At 31.1% G+C, this 17,760-nt stretch overlaps 2 protein-coding genes across 4 annotated transcripts in view; both read left to right on the forward strand.

The window, feature by feature from the left end:
* Positions 1 to 17,760, forward strand: part of LOC125826477 (uncharacterized) — a 37,843-nt gene that overhangs the window by 13,660 nt on the left and 6,423 nt on the right. The window lies entirely within an intron of this gene.
* LOC125826479 (probable trehalose-phosphate phosphatase F) lies at positions 9,693 to 16,482 on the forward strand. 2 transcript variants are annotated; one of them, XM_049505822.1, is made up of 13 exons: positions 9,693 to 9,766; positions 13,707 to 13,790; positions 13,875 to 14,354; positions 14,435 to 14,575; positions 14,647 to 14,718; positions 14,817 to 14,942; positions 15,057 to 15,113; positions 15,225 to 15,326; positions 15,426 to 15,503; positions 15,618 to 15,687; positions 15,842 to 15,912; positions 15,996 to 16,088; positions 16,182 to 16,482. In XM_049505822.1, exons 3-13 carry the CDS (start codon positions 14,064 to 14,066, stop codon positions 16,233 to 16,235), a joined length of 1,155 nt encoding a protein of 384 aa, XP_049361779.1. In that variant the 5' UTR covers positions 9,693 to 9,766; positions 13,707 to 13,790; positions 13,875 to 14,063; the 3' UTR covers positions 16,236 to 16,482. The 2 variants fall into 2 exon arrangements, with proteins under 2 accessions (XP_049361779.1, XP_049361780.1); XM_049505823.1 differs by lacking the exon at positions 9,693 to 9,766 and adding an exon at positions 13,286 to 13,508.

Raw genomic sequence — 17,760 nt, forward strand, 5'->3', positions numbered from 1 at the left:
TAATATTGAAGGATCAATTATGAGGCAAGTTAGTTAAAAAATACTTTTAACATAATAGGATATTATCGATTTTGCTAGAACAGATCCACACACTATAAAAAATGAGTAATTAATTAACAGTAATAACTTAATTATTTTTAATTATATTTTCATAGAGGCAATTAACATTTTTTGTAAATGTCCATAAAATCTTAATAATATTAAATCCGATGACATTTAATTGATATTGATAAATTTTAGCACTCTGTTAATGAACATATTTATTACCATAAAAATATATCACACTATTACCAATCTTCGATACTCAAATTAAAAAATTTCATCACAAATATATGTGATAGTGATATGATAAGTTTTGTAAGTGTTAGTTAAAGCAGTAAAGTGACTTTAAATTAAGAAGTGAGATTATTGAGAAGGATTAAAATAGTAACACTTTTATTCTCAAAAAATTAAATAAATGTGGCAACCAAACACCAAGAAATGACTTAGTTTCTAAAATGTTTTGTGAAAATATTTTTTTATCAGTTAAAACGTAAGGAGTTATTTGGTAGGATGTATTAGCTATAATATTATTTGATATTTTGTTAGGGTAGAATTTTGAGTTTATATATAATTAATACATATATTAGTTATATATCATATTCAAAATTATAAATGTATAATTAATATAAAATAAACCATGATATTACCATACTAGCAATGCATGGACAATTAATACATGAATAAATATGAGTAAATAATAGTCTCAACATAACTAACTCCAACATTATATTACTAATACATTTTCTTCAATACTATTTTTATACACTCTAGCAAACGACTCTAAATGCGTTAATTAAAGTTGTCCTTTTTATATTATAAAATACTCGATGAAGTGTAGTAGTGAGCAAGACATTTACCCGATTCAATGGAACAATGGAGAGTCAAGAAAACAAAACCTAAAAGAAGGAAAATTTCAAGTCCATTTAATCATCTTTATGTCAACTTTTTCCTTCATAAATAATTGATGAACTTAAAAACAACAGTACAATTATTCCCCTTGAAATGTTGAAAATCAAACCAACTTAATAAACAATATATGTGTAGTCTGTAGACTACTAATAAAAGGAGGATAAAGTCCATCTAATTAACCAAAATATTTACTACGCACCGATTAATTGACCTATTCTATTAGGAGTCGTTTGGTATGAGGTATAAGTTATAATAGTCTCCGGAATAAAATGTTGGATTATTTTATCCTATATTTGATTGGAGGTATTAGGTATATATTACTTACACTACAACAAAAATAATTTATAGCGGCAATTAATATACACATTAATAAAAAGGGCTAAAGTCTTTACCAGCATTAGTTAAGTGTCATTATATCCAATGTCGCTAAAACTTTTAGAGACATATACGAAGAGTGTTATGTTTTAGCGGCAATTAAGCTATTGCCGTTAATTATTAATTGCCACTAAATATCATTTTTGATTTAGTGTTATTAGGCTGTCCTAGATTATTTATCCCATTATTTATACCTTAAGGGTCGTTTGGCGTGAGGGATGAGAATAAAAAAAAATTGAGATAAAATTTTGGTGTCGCGTTTGGTTGCCATATTTGGGATAATTTATCCCGTCATTTATAACATAGTGATGGGATAAGTTATCTCATATACATGCTATCCCATGATAACCAATCTCATGATAATTAATTCTGAGATAACTTGTTTCCAACTAAACGACCCTTTATTGATGGGATAAATTATCTCATATACATATTGAAATAACTTATTTCAGTACTATAATTTATCCCTCGATAATCTATTCCTAACTAAACAATCCCTTAGCTAATAGGCATGCTTAACAGAAGGGTATTATTATATAAAATGACAACTAATTAAGTGACTTTCTCTCAAAAGCAACATGCTATAGGCATGTAGCCCAGAAAAGTATACATTTTCACATTAACAAGAAACAATAAAGCTTGGCTTGCAAGAACTGACTAATGAGATCATAGATAATTCATTTAATTTCTCTTTGTTCTATAAACTAGGGCTACTATACAAATACACCTGCCAAACACCCGCCAATTTCAGCAGCTTTATAATTATAGGAAAAATTATCTAAACACACAACTTATTTTATCATATTTATTAAAATTTACTATCATTTAAAAAATTTACAAAAAATTCTACTCTCTTATTCTCAAATATATCACTTTACGAGATGTATCGGGACATTGAGTGATGTATCCTAAATCAAGACGCGATGTATCAGTAATCATATTATATAAAATGTATATAATATATAAGTTGAAATAGAGATGTATCGCCAATAATCACCGCCTCAACGCCGACCAAGGGAGTAGTTATCTCTTCCGTTGCACCGTCGCGGGAAACGTCTTTTATGGCGGTTTGTTTCGCCGACAACCACCGCATCAGCAGTGAGTCAGTACACGGCGGGGATGTGTCACTGCCACGTCACTATCTTGGCAGTTTGTTGAAAACTTAAATGGGGTCCACTAAGTTGGGTTAGTCCACGTCAATCAATCAAAATGATTTTATTTTGTCCTACACACAAATGACAACGTTTTACATCGTGTATCCGAGGTGGCTAAAATGAACCGGAGTTTTTGTATTTTTATACCCAACGTGAACCGGAGTTGAAATAATATATTTCTTAGCCACCAAGAAATTAATAGTCCTTTTGTGTTAGGAAATGGTCCCAACTAACTAATAAATTTAATTGGATTTTAAAATGCACAACATGTGTTTCCTCTTGTTTGTGAATCTGCTTGATTGAATGTTTGATATCTTATTGTCTTTCGGTAATAATTATATTCATTAATGTAAGCATGCTTTTTGGATCGTTTTTCTTAAGATGAAAATATTTTTTCTGTCTCACTTATTAAAACTAAATTGAATGTATATTGTTTTTATTGGAAAGTGGAAACAAGCTTTCTGAATTGCTCATTGTGATCTCTATATCGATTTTTTCATACGACATTGATAGTCTAAGTAATCTAGAATATAGAGGGAGTTTTCGGTTGGCGGATTCCGCCAATCATACAACCATCGTTCATCCAAGAACTCTAATTAGGAAGGCGTCTTTGTAGACATTGAAATTTAATTTGAATTTATAAAATAAAGACGGTACAAGATGAGTACATATAGTCCATCTTCTAATTCTAAGGTCCTTTAGGGTTTCTAAGAGGCTCATTTACCCTTAAAGTACTCTAAAAGCTCACACTTATAAAAATGGACATATGTTTCCTTGAAGAAACATCTCAAATATTTATAATTAAATTATTAGGTAGTCACAAACAAATCAAAATCTTGAATATCTTATAACTTTGGATATTCATAAAGAGATCAAGATTTCAAATATTTCAATCATGTAACAATAGGTATCATAGATTTATTTAATTTTCTTATTTTCAAATGCGCGTCAAGCAGATCGATTAATTACAACCATATTGAGCTCGTGGCCAATCTTTTTTCTGTTTCTAAATATTTCAACATTTCGAGCTGGATTGGTGGTTGGCAAGTACTATTTTATGACAAACATGGAAAATGTTAACAAGTTGTTTAATTTACATCAAAATATAAATATGTTCTAGTATCTTTTCGGTTGTAGCTTGCAAGTCACAATCACATAAATACACTAGTTATATAAAAAAGAACAAATAAATAAATAAAAGTTGGTGTCTTTTTAACTACCAAAACGTCAAACTCACCACTATAAGAAAAATATAATAATTAAAGAAAAATAAGATTCAGAATGCGAAATTTAGAAATAAATTTAGGTAGGAATAAGCATTATTATGGTATCTATTAAACTTTCGTTGGTATGCTATTTACGTTAAATAATTGGTTGGTAGGCAACTGTTAAAACTTTAATAGATACAACAAATATCAAACTATTCGTACTGTAAAAGAGTCACATCGCCACAAAGTGACAATCTTCTCAAATAAATATCATCAAAACTTGAAAGGAAATGAATATAACTTACGATAAAATTTTCACAAGTGAGGTTTGGAGAGGATGATGCGTTAGTAGTTTTGTGAAGATAGAGAAATTGTTTCTATTAGACCCACGGCTCAAGTAAGCCATAATAAAATTACATATGAAAATGAAAGGACGAAAATACAATAATGTAGAAGAAAATAGTAACAAAAATACGTAATACGAGAAATTTGTGAGCAAGATAGTATGTCAGTAATGATAACAGATGAGACAGATCGGGTAGATAAGCTCGGCTACCTACTAACATTCTACCCTAATTTTCGACCTTCATATCTTTCTATTTAGGGTTGATAGTAATTAAAATTATATCATATCTTGTCTAATCACATTACCTCGATAGTTTTTCGACCTACCTCTACATGCATGACAGTCAACCTCTCAATCCTGATCACTGAATCAACACAACACATGGCTACAATTTTGTAATACACATATAGGCTTGCAAAATCGTTGTTAGTCGAGAAGTCAAAAAAAGTAATTTGAACGATTAGACAAGTGGTTGAAAAATTAATAAAAGTTGTGTGTTGCTTTGTGCCCTAAAGAGAGGTGGTCCAGGAACCAATCAATTAAACAAAATCAAATATAATACCAAAACAATCAGTTTGCAACTATTCATAATCATGTGTGAAGCTTTTAATTAGTCGTAAGTTGCTGTAAGGTTCCCAGTTTTCATACCTAAACCTCCTTTCTAATTATAATTTTGTTGTACCCCTTATTATTATTATTATTATTATTATTATTATTATTGTTATTATTATTATTATTATTATTATGTAACTAATTAAAGTACTAGTACTATTATATATGGTGGGGACCCCTCTAAACTTAATGAATTGGCAATTTAGGTTTTGGCCACCATTTTGGAAACTGGCAAGCCATACTGTACAGTACTAAACTCTTTTAAATTTTGTTGCATGTCACGATCAGTGGCAGATTCAGGATTTTCATTAAGGGGGTTTGAAAAGAAAAAGAGTATGTAGTGCTTAAGATTTGAGGTTTGAACCTCTCAATCACTAAGCCAACCTCTAATCTTATATTCAAGAGATTCAAAATCAATATATAAACATAAAAATTCTTAAAATACCTTAAATATAGAACGCAATTTTTTGCCGAGGGGATTCGGGTGAATCCCCTTGGCAAACTCTAGGTCCGCCCCTGGACTCACGATCTATTCTGACCAATCAAATGTTATATATGGTACAAATTAATTAGGTTTAAGTTACTAATGCTTGCCAATTTTCAAAGATAGTTGAAAAAGTCATTTATAAGAACATTGAGAAAATGACTTTTCACATCAAATAATGTAGCCTATGTTAGAATTCAGAGTCTACCTTTTCACATCTTAAAACCTCGTTGGATTCTAGTGACGGCTCTTAGGTTGTGTGGACCTATATCTAGTAAAAGTGATGGTCGATCTGTTGTCCCTATACATATCTTATCATGCATGGAACAGTATGTGTTATCTTATGCAACAATTAAGAAGTATGATGATAAACTGGCAATATTGTTGTTAACCATCCAAAAAAAAAAAAAGACATTAGTTATGTAAGTAACCTTATTGTTAGCTTATAAACTTAGGAATTAAGGGTTATTTGGTTCATATAATTGTTAAAAGAGACTATATATAATGCGGGAATCGCTTAGGTGGGAATTAACAATAAAGGATTTTGTTATATCGTAACTATTAATGAGAAAATTGTGATTACTTCCTCCGTTCAATAATAATTGTTCACACTACTATTTTGGAATGTCCAACAATACTTTTTCACTTTATGAAATCAATGAATAAATTTACATATAGTTCCTAATTTACTATTATCATTGATTATAGTCATTTCTTCATTACAATTTTCAAGACATTTTATTTATTGTATTCAAAATGTGATATAGTAAAATTATTCTTCTATTTATAGCTTTTAAATAAGTATGGTTGGACATAGAGTATATATATGAGTCGCTTGCTACTTTGAAACACAAATACGACAACATTCAACTACTTACTACTCCGTTAATCCTCGACTTTGAAACCTTTAATAAAAAGTGTATTTAATTTGATGAGTAACTGAAATTGATGGAACCAAAACTCCATAAAATTAAATAATGATAGCCCTCGTTTGTAACGTTTTTGACTTTTGCATGGGAAAAGTAAAAGAAGAAACGGCGTTAGAAACGGAGGCGGTATTGCTCCCCGCAAGTCAAGCATTCGCCGTTAAAAGCAAACTTCTTTCTGATCATAGAAGATTCCACGTGATTCTCGGTAAACTCGCTACCTTTATGGTCCCAATATCTACCTTTTAGACAATATACTTGTAATTTTATATACTCCCTCCGTTTATAAAATAAATAAGTATTGTTCGACATTCTAAAATAGTACTTCTTCTGTTTCAATTTATGTGAGATAGTTTGATTCGGCACGAAATTTCAGAAAGAAAGAAAAACTTGTGATCCAAAATGAATGATAGAAATTTGTGTAACTGTAAATCATTTCATTAAGGGTAAACTAGACATTTTATAGTTAAATTGTTATTTAATATAAAAATGTGTCATTCTTTTTTAAATTGACTAAAAAAAAATAAAATTACATAAATTGAGACAGAGAAAATATATAACTATCGTTTAACAAAGGAAGTAGTATTTAGTAGTTAAAACATGGCAAGAGGCTTTAGATGTTTGAATGGGGTAAAAACTAAAATCCGCTCATCCCATATATTGTCTATCGACTACGCCTTTCAAATAGATCTTAATTACTATTTTCATTATCAACACACTCATCAAAATATAATACCTGATTAAATTGAAATCAGAGATATAATAATCACTCCTTTTGTTTTAGATGAAAAAATTACAAACTTCATTCTTTGGGGTTTCGATGAACGAGGTCTATAAGTGGTCGTATGATTGTTGAGTTCAATTAAATATTTTTGTCCACAAAATAATGAAATTGATCAAAGACTATTCATGTACGAGGATCAAATAATTATTTCTTTATTTTAGTTAGACAATATACATTCATTTTAAGATACATAAAGAAAAAAATTGATAATTTCAAGTATAATTAAAACAAACTCAAAAGTAGGTAGACAACGGACTAGTTGCTACAAACATATAAAATAAAATTAATTAATGCTAAAAAGAAACATTAGCAACTTGGAAATATTTTAAAACAAAAATACACTAAAAAGAGACTTGAATTTGGATGACACGTGACAGTCACACGTGTAAAGTAGCATACCTTTTTCCTTCTTTTTTTAAAAAAAAATTCTAATTTTTTAATGTTTTTTTTTGTTGCTAATCAAGCCAAAATATGGGAAAAGAATATCAATTACTATTATCAAAAGTAGTGAAATCTGACGGAGCGCCACATCATCAATTACCACGTGTCATACGTGCAGTACTGGATTGCCACGTGTCGTTGACAACTGTCCACGTGGCACTGCGTCTCATTTGGCCATTCGCAAGCACGCTGTTGTTGTGATCGTATGTCGACGTAGTTGCATATGTATTAAAATTGTTTTCACTTTTTTAAAAATACATTCATTTATTTAACTACTTTTTTTTAATTAAAAAAACATCTTTTATTATTGTCTTTCTGTTTTTTCTTTTTCCAAAATGATTAAAAAAGAAGAAGTCACGTATGAATTACGTACGTTAGAGTTAATAATGTATAAGAAGCTACAAAGAAAATACGATTCTACAACATATTCAATATAATTTTATGAGCAATATGAAAAAACAGTTTAAAAATATTAGTAGTATATAGTAAATATTTATATTCAAGATATGAAATTTGTTTAACTGTCTATACTTTATGATTTTGTATTAGAAAATTTGCTAAATGTATTAAAATGTGAAAAATTCATTAGAGCTACGAGATTTGAAAACTAGGAGAGGATATTTGAGTCAAAATTTAACAAATTTCGATTAATATGCATTTTTTATATTCAAATCAAAACATAATATAAGTTCAGGAAGTTGACCCTTCAAAAAATAATATAGATCATTATTCTAGAAGGTAAAATTTCGTCAATAATTAATTCGACTTAATCAAGTTTATATATTTAATCATCTTATTAAACTAAAAATTAAATATAAGTTTAAGAACTCAGCCGTTCGATGAACAGCCGCATTCACTATCTTTACACGGTAATTTTGGAAAAATTCAACAAAACATTAAGCTAGATATTCATGACGCAATCCTCTAACTAACAATTATATTTGTATTTCTCGATGATAAAATCAAATAAGAATTAACAAAGATCGACCTAGATATTCATAACTTAATCCTCTAACGAATAACTGTATTTGTATCTCTTGATGATAAAAGTGAAAAAAGAAGTAACCAAAAATAAAACTACATATTCATGACTAAACCCTCTAACGAATAATTATATTTGGATCTTCGGACGATAAAAGTCTAATAAAAATTAATAAGAAATCAAACTAGATATTAATTGATTACTCAATCCTCTAACGAACAACTGTATCCGTATCTCTTGACGATAAAATTAAAATAGATTTTTAAGAAACCCTCAAAGTAGATATTCATGACTCAACCCTCTCATGAACAACTGTATTTGTATCTCTTGACGACAAAAGTCAAATAACAATTCAAATAATCAAATTAGTTATTCACGACCCAACCCTCTAGCGAACATCTATATTTGTAATTCTCAATTATAAAAGTAAACAAGAATATTTAACGATAATTATATTTGTAATTCTCAAACTAGATATTCATGGTTACACCTTCTAATAAACATTTGTATTTGTATCTTTCAACGATAAGAGTCAAATAAAATTAACAAAAAATTAAATTAAATATTCATGACTCAACGTCTCAACCCTCTAACGAGTAACTATATTTGTATTTCTCGACGATAAAGTCAAATTTATTTATTTTTAAAAGTTAACAAAAAGCTAAACTACATATTCTTTACTCAAACCTCTAACAAATAACTATATTCATGTATTTCGACTATAAAAGTCAAACAAAAATAAATAATTTTATTACATGATTCAACCTCTCCGACAAACGATCGTATTTATATCTCAGTCCCGCATTTTAACCATTCAACGAACAACTACATTCATTGTATATAGATTTTAAACTACAACAAAATCAAATCATCTTTAACTATAAGAAGGGATTAACTCATCAAATCACATTTTAAAGAGAAATAAGGGAATTTTTCAGTATCTCCTTATTCTTCGTATTATTGGCGAAAAAGTGAGCCAAATGTTTTACTCCGACAATTTTTCCCCCGTGTAAAACCTTTATAACTTGCTTATTCATCGTATTATTTTACAAGATCTAATACTAAATATTAGTTGATCCGATATTAATGTATTATCGTAAATAAAATTCAAGATAAAAAGTTACTTTATCTACTAATTGTGCTGAAAGAAAAAGGTTTTCTTGTTTGGCACGTCTTTTTTTGGGTTTATCAAATTCGAAACTCTATATATACTTAGGTTTCTCCACCTTAATTTTCCTTCTTCTTCTTTTCATTTCTTTTATTTTCTCTCTCTATTTTCTATTACATTTTATTTTCTTAGGGTTTTTCTCTTTTAATTTTCTCTTCACCTCCTGCTGCCGTTTCTTTTTAAAGGTAGAATCTTTTTCCCTTTTATTTTTCTCTTCTTTCTATATCTTTTCGAATCTGATGTGAACTGAATTGAACTCTCTTTTTTAGGCATCTGAGAATTGGATATTCAAGATTGGTTCTTTCTGATTCAAAGGGGCATGATATAATTAACAGGTATTTTATTACACCTTTTTTTACTTGTGGGGTTTATTTTCTTGGTTAAAGATTACATTTTTAACTTGTGGGGTTTATTTTCTTGATTCAAGATTACATTTTTACTTGTGGGGTTTATTTTCTTAATTAAAGTTTACATTTTTAACTTGTGGGGTTTATTTTCTTAATTCAAGATTACATTTTTTTTAGCTCATCATGCAATGCTGTTTGAATTTTATATGTTTTTAGTACTTTTTATGGGTACCCTGTTTGATTCTATGGATGTTTTCCATAGTTGGGCATGCAAAAACTTTAGCCATTTTTTATTGTGGCTTTTCTGCAAAAGGAAAAAAAACAAACTCTGTTTTTAACCTTTTTGGTGTAAAATTTTCTTTTGGCCATGAAAGGTGTTTTATTTCTGGCTTTCTGCAGAGTTCTCTCCTTTTTTTTTTTTTGAGTGATTTGATTCGCTGCACTTGAGCCGAGTTTCTTTGCGTAAACAAGTTCCACGTGTGAGATTTTACTGAGTATGTTATTGTTGTTTGAGTGATTTGTTTATGAGTTCTGTACAATCATAAATTTAGTTGTTTGCTTTTATGGGTTAATAATAATGGATTTGACAGCACCAAATAGTGAAGGTGGTGTACTTAATTTAGTTTTTTGTCGTGTAATTTAAATTATTTTATTTTTTGTCGGTTGCTGTATGATGTTGAAATATTGATTATGCGTCATTATCAGTTTTTTTTGTGGTTTACCCGCGGAAAATGGAATTAAGCAGTAATTAAGCATAACATTTTTTTATTATAAGTCAGCTTATGATTCTTTAGTTAAGTAATTAATACACAGCCTTGTTTGAATTACTAACTGGTCACTGCCTTTTACTGACATCTTTTTCTTCTTTTTTTTGATTCAAGTGAATATTGCTTTTTGAGGTCCTTTAGGCCAGCTTATGAACAGTCCGAAAAACTACTACTCCTTCGTCTCGATCTACGTGACACTTTTTGGTTATCGAGAGGCTACTTTTCGAATCTAAAGTAGATTAGATCGACTCATTATATTAAAATTAAAATTTAGATAGTCAAAAAGTATTAGAAGTTAAAGTGTTGCTACATAAATTGGGACGGAGGTTGGCATTTTTTTCCTTCTTTTATTTATAATTTCATTGTCTTGTGAGGTTAAACTTGCTCTCTGATCTAATGTTTATATAGTGTAATTGGGAGTTATTAGTTTTTGATCAAGAATTGGTTTAAATATGTCTTAACAGAGATTTAATTAAGTTCAATAGGCTCATTAGCATTGAAGTTTTCCTTTCTTTTTTTCACTTTAATGGTGGGGTTAAAGTAGGTTGTCTTGACATGTAGGTTGGGAAGTCATATCATTTCAAGTACAAAAATGGCATTACTTGAATCAATAGTAATGTTTTTTCCTTTTTACATTTAATTTTGGTTTGGCTTTCAGATCTGAGTTTTTAGTTGGAAAAAGTAAAAAATCATGTAGGGTAAGTTGAGATGTCAAGTCTTTCAGCTTGACATTGATTACTTTTGAATTGTACTGCTGCTGATAAAAGGCTTTTGTTCTTTTCTGCTTTGATGGCAACCAAAAAACAAAAGTTTGGTCGTATTCAATAAACTATTCACTGATTTCGTCACCTTTGTATCTTACTCCTTAGAAGTATTTACCTCTTCAACGACACTAGAAAAGTTAGAATTAAAGAGTTATGGAAATAGGATTGAGACATTGTTTTAAACGGACTTAAAAAGATAGTAATACAAAGAAATTAGAACGGAAGTAGTACTAGTATATCACATTATGACCAGAAGCAAAATTTTGAACCCCCCTTACTATTGTACTAGAATCTTCGATTATGTTGAGGCGATTTAACAGCTTATACATAGCAAAAAAATCATTTTTGCTTTATTTGCACTGTACAATTTTATGGTGAAGGGGATTCAATTGATGAGAAACGACTTTAAGCTTAGTGATGTCTTCATAATTAAACCAGACCATAGTATTGTTTCGTGGCGGGATTCCAAATATAGTCAGTGTGACAAGATCTGATCTTCTTGATGCGTTTTCTGTATATCTTAGCATTTATTTTGAACTGAATAGTGACAGGGAAGTAAAAGAAGTCCATCTTCTAGCTGATGGAAAAGAGTTAATTAATAACTTTGGTAGTTTTCATTCGGTCGCTTTCCTTGAGGTACAATAGGAAAGTTGGAAATTTTTGTTTGTTCTGTATGTGAGCTGTAAGCTTAAAAAGTTTAGTGCACCTGGTCCTCTTCTGTATTAACCTTAACTTAGGTTGAAACGAGGAAATGGAATCTCTTGCCCTCTTACAATTTGAATGGAACAAAATGACATTTTCAAATTTCTTACGTGTAAACATGAAGATAACTAGTAGAAAAGACATAACAATAATAAATTATGAAAGGCTAGGAAATCATTTCTCCCTGGTGAAGCAGTAGGTCCTTTAGTGTGTACTCCTATATTCTTCCTAGAGGAAAATATGGATCTTGATTTTGTATAATTATATACCCAAATGCGGTGGTCGATATGGGATTTTAAAGTTAGTAGATTGAGATTTCCACTTTCCCCACTATGCAAACTTAATCAAAAAGACAAATTTTGGAAATTTTCTACTACACGTGTTCATTTGTAACTACACTTGTACATTTTCAACTAGATGTGTTTATTTTCAACTATACGGGTACATTTTTATGTGTTAAAAATAACTGTGCACCCACACTGACTTGTCCCTACATATCCGTCTTTGGCTAAATGAATATGTGGGGATAAGTTGGTGTAGGTGCACATTGTCTTTAACTCATGAAAATGTACACGTATAGTTGAAAATGTACATGCATAGTTGAATAATGTACACATGTAATTGAATAATGTACATGTGTACATTTTCACGAGTTTAGCGTAGCTGCTCATCTTCCATATTAACCTTAACTTAGGCTGAAATGAGGAAATGAGATTTCTTGCCCTCTTACAATTTGATTAGAAGAAAATGACCTTTTTAGATTTCTTATGTGTAATAGTAAAGATCTCTGATAAAAGGACATAAAATTAATTTTTGTTTGTAAAGGGCTAGAAAACCATTTCTCCCAACTGAAACTGTAGGCCCTTTAATGTGTACTCCTATATCCTTCCAAGAGGAAGACATGGATCTTGATTTTGTACTATTAATGTGGATATTGGATTTTCAAGTTGATAGATATAGATTACCACTTTTCCCACTATACAAACTTGATAATTTAAAAAGACAAATTTGAAAATTCTCAACTACACGTGTACTTTTTCAACTATACGTGTACATTTTCATGAGTTGAAGACAATTGTGCATCCACACCGACTTATTCCCCCATATCCATCTCTGGCAAAATGGATACCTTCCTGTTCACAGTGGTTTTCACTGCTTTTTTCCAAAGCAACGTCGAGATTGAAAATGTACACACATAGTTGAAAATGTACACGTGTACATTTTCATCAGTTGAAGACAACTGTGCACTCAGCCACCCACACCGACTTATCCCCACATATTCGTTTCTAGCTAAATGGATACCTTTCTGTTCACGGTTGTTTTCACTGTTTTCTTCCAAAAGCATTGTCGAGATCAAGATACTTGGAGAGGAACTTCAAAGATGAGTCCTGGTTGATTTTGGTTTCTGCAAAAAAGAGAACAGCTTAATCTTTATGTAGAACAGCTATTGTCCAACATTTTAGCATGAAATGGATTGTTATACTAGAGCAGAATAAGGTGTTACCTCAGTTTTCGAGTCTTCTGTTTCTTCAAATGGAATTGCATTTAGTAAAGATTCAAGTTTCTTCTATTTTTTGCCTTTTTTCTTGTTAACATGAAATGATTCCATTTTCTTTGTTTGCTCTGTGATGGTGATAATTTTTATAAGAGGTCGTATAATGTTTGTTCAGACACATAGCTAACTTGTTTTTCCAGGTAGGAAGACACGGTAGACTCAACTAATTTCGAGCCAAAATGTCCTGTTTCGTAGTGTAAATGCAGTGTGGCTCAGGAGATGAGGTACTGCTCAATGAATTTCTGTCCGTCTAATATCAGACAACTAATTTCAGAGTCGCATTGCTTGACATTTTGTGATTTCTCCAGATTGCAGGAAGCCCGTACTTAATGGAATCCATTCCCAGCAGTAGTGACAAGAAAACTTTGAAGAGGTGGTTTTTCATTGATAAAAGGGTTGGTTAAAGATTCGCTACTCCCAAACATCCACTACTATAAAGTGTCAACTGCATACCTATCAATTGCATAGTCAAAATCTGCCGAATCCATAGTGTTGCAATGGACTTGAATTCGGCACAAGCTTCTCCAGTTCTTACTGATCCTTCACCATTGAACAAGTCCAGATTGGGAATCCATTCTAGTTTATTTCCTTATTCACAATCTGGGCCTTCATTCTCCACTAGCGTGCTATCAATTCCTAGAAAGAAGCCAGCGAAGCTTGATGATGTTCGATCCAATGGTTGGCTTGACGCAATGAAGTCGTCTTCACCTCCTAGGAAGAAGATTCTGAAGGATGTAAACATTGATGTTTCTTCTGATGATGCTGATGTTACTTACCTTTCTTGGATGGTATGTTAAGACTTTTACCAAATGCACACTTGGCCTATTTATTTCTGTTTTCACCAAAGCTTCGTACTTCCTTTTTCCAGATAAAGTATCCATCAGCTCTCAATTGCTTTCAGCAAATTATGAGGCAAGCAAGGAATAAACAGATAGTGATTTTCTTAGATTATGATGGGACTCTTTCTCCTATCGTTGATGACCCTGACCGTGCTTTTATGTCCAATGAGGTACATCGAACTTTCATATGCGAATACAATGCTTATCTGTAGATGTTCACATAAAAACATATATTCTGCAGATGCGCTCTGTTGTCAGTAATGTTGCAAAGTATTTCCCAACAACAATCATCAGTGGGAGAAGACGTGATAAGGTAACTTTTATCTTAATTAGTAATTCAACTTGTTATCAATGTACATTTTAGATCTCTCTCTTCATTTGCAGAAGTGACTTATGTTCTTATTGTTACAGGTTTATGAGCTGGTAGGTCTAACGGAACTCTATTATGCCGGAAGTCATGGTATGGACATCATGCTGCCAATCAAGAATACGTTATCTGCTAACGATTCAAATTGTATCAAAGATACTGACCAGCAGGTATTACACTAGCTGCCTGCTTTATGAGACTCTCCTTTCATTCATTATTTGTAAACGTTGTATCTTGGTCGACTTCTTATAACTATTTCTGTCAACCCTTTTTTTTGTGAGCAGGGCAAGGAAGTCAATCTGTTCCAGCCTGCTCGTAAATTTTTATCAATGATTGATGAGGTGCTTTAAAAGTTCTCTCTAAAAGCATTTTTAACCAGTAGATGACTTCTTGGTTTGGCTAGAAAAGGTTAAGTTATTTTGCAGATGTTAACTTGCTTGACTACTTTGCAGGTTTTTAAAACACTTGTCGAGAAAACTAAAGACATTAAGGGTGCAAAGGTTGAGCACCATAAGTTTTGTGCCTCTGTACATTACCGTAATGTAGATGAGAATGTGAGTGCCAGCTTTATCAGCTGTTGTTCTATATTGAATGCTGAGGTTGCCTATGTTAAAAACAGAACAAATATTTAATGATCTTCATTTTGATCACAGAATTGGTCTCTCATTGCACAATATGTCCATGATGTCTTGAAAGACTACCCTCAGCTACGGCTAACTCATGGGCGAAAGGTAACTAACTTGGTGTCCCTACTGAAGTCTCCGTTTCAAATCTTTGTGATTGCAACATTATGTTGATGATTAAATCGATGCTATACCACCTTATGTTTTTTCCTTCTTGAATAGGTTTTAGAGGTCCGTCCTGATATTGACTGGGACAAAGGAAAAGCAGTTGAATTTCTACTGAAATCACTAGGTATGTAGCTCCTTCCCTCTCATCCCTCACCGAACCCCTAGGAGACTAAAGTAAATAGCTGCGGTGAACATAGAATTAGCAAAGTCAGGGTGTTCTCAGACTGTCCTTTTCAGATTTGTGCATTTGTTAAACAAATTCATACGGAACGATGCAGGTTTTAGTAACCCCAGAGACGTGCTCCCGATATATATTGGAGATGATAGAACAGACGAAGACGCATTCAAGGTGATTATGTGCCTGAGTCCGATAACGAAGAAACTGCTTTTCTGTTTGTTATCATAGTTTGCTGACTATATTTTTTTCCCCAGGTATTGAGGGGGAAATATAAAGGGTATGGAATTCTTGTTTCAACTACCCCAAAAGAGAGTAACGCATCCTTTTCTCTCAAGGATACTTCACAGGTCTGGCCAACTTTTCGTTTTTGGATGTTAAAAAACGTCTTTTCTCTCTGATAAATCGTATAATCTAAAGTCATGAAACTCGAATATATGCAGGTGAAGAAGTTCTTGGAATGTCTTGCGAAAACGATGGAAGTTGATGATATATGAAAAGCATGAGGAGAGCTAAATGGAAATAGTGTTAGGTTTATAGAAAATGGGTACTAGGTTTCAAGAATTTTTTATTTTATGAATAAGCCAAAGTCATCTCTCAATCTTTGTTTACTGTTTTGTTGAAGGTTCAAATTTTGCAAAGTTCCATTCTTTTGTTACTTTGGTTTTATATTCTTTAGTTTTTATCCTATTTTGGAAATGGAAGGTTTTCAAAGGAGGACCTTCTTCTCTCTTGAGTTGGTAGTAGTAACTAGTTCAATAGGTTGCCCATTATGTATTTCTCATGAACACATTTTGTTATTTGTGTGACTTTCTATGTGATTTTTAGTGTGAATTTGCATTGACAAAGTGAAGTCCTCTCCCCTTCAAGTATATTTCTAAACAAAATTTTGAATTTCTCATGTTTGGTTGGTCAATATTTTTCAAAAACATCAAGTTCCTTATAAAAATGAGAAAAATAACTTCTCATTGACAGTCTTTTTCACTTTTCAACACACCTCATCTTCACCTCCACCCCATATTTCCCGTCCTCGTCACCTCACATCCTCTACCCTCCTCTTTTCGTTTTTATAATATTTGTCTATATTATATACAATGCTTATAGGATAAATTTTTTTGCTTTGATCCTGAACACAGAGAAATAAGTAAGAAATGAAAATATTTTCTATGAAATACAATTTCCATCATATCGAACACACCCTTGATTTAGTGTTTGGGCTGTTTTGTCAGTACTGATCCAGGCCCATTCACAACAATTGGTCTACTTTGTATCAGAGTCATATATTTGCTGCTTTAGTGAAATTTTGATAAGTATTAAAATTCAACAATACAAGTAGTGAAATAGCTAGGCGGAGAATGCAAGGAAAACCATCACTTTCATCATCATACTTGTCAGATAGTCTATATTATATTATCCTTTCGATGTTCACAATATATTCCTATTTCTATTTCAATATTTCAGTTAATTCTAATAAATAAATAAAAACGGAATAGTTTAGTTTCATGTTACGTAAGATTCATGTTTGAGAAACACTTTCTATACTATGATTTTCATAAACTCGAAATTGAGATAATTGATTTGGGGAATTGTATGGTGATGGTGCTTTGATTGCAACATTTGTTTGCAAAATAATTTCTTTAGTGTCTCGATATTTCATTTTCAATTTTTTCCAAATAAGAATGTCATATTTTCTTATTTAACAGTTATTTAATGACACCATCTTTAGTAAGGATAACTTATTAAACTAAAAGTTAGTACTAAAGTAATTTTAATAAAGATAAGTTGTTAGATATATCCAACTGTTATTTTATTTGATAAATTCTGTATCAAGTTATGATGAGATAAGTTATGCTAAAATTATTTTTTATTGAGTGTTTGATTTGTTGTATTCAAAATAATAAATCTTAAGAACAATATATAAGTTTACAAAATTACCCTTCATGGATGTGAAATGTAATGTATAAAAAGTGTTTAAAGATACATTTTTGTCATTTAGTCATTTTATCCCGGGATTACTATACC

Source organism: Solanum verrucosum, unplaced genomic scaffold (assembly GCF_900185275.1).
Source record: "Solanum verrucosum unplaced genomic scaffold, falcon-dt-bn FXZP01000060.1, whole genome shotgun sequence".
NCBI classification, from domain to species: domain Eukaryota; kingdom Viridiplantae; phylum Streptophyta; class Magnoliopsida; order Solanales; family Solanaceae; genus Solanum; species Solanum verrucosum.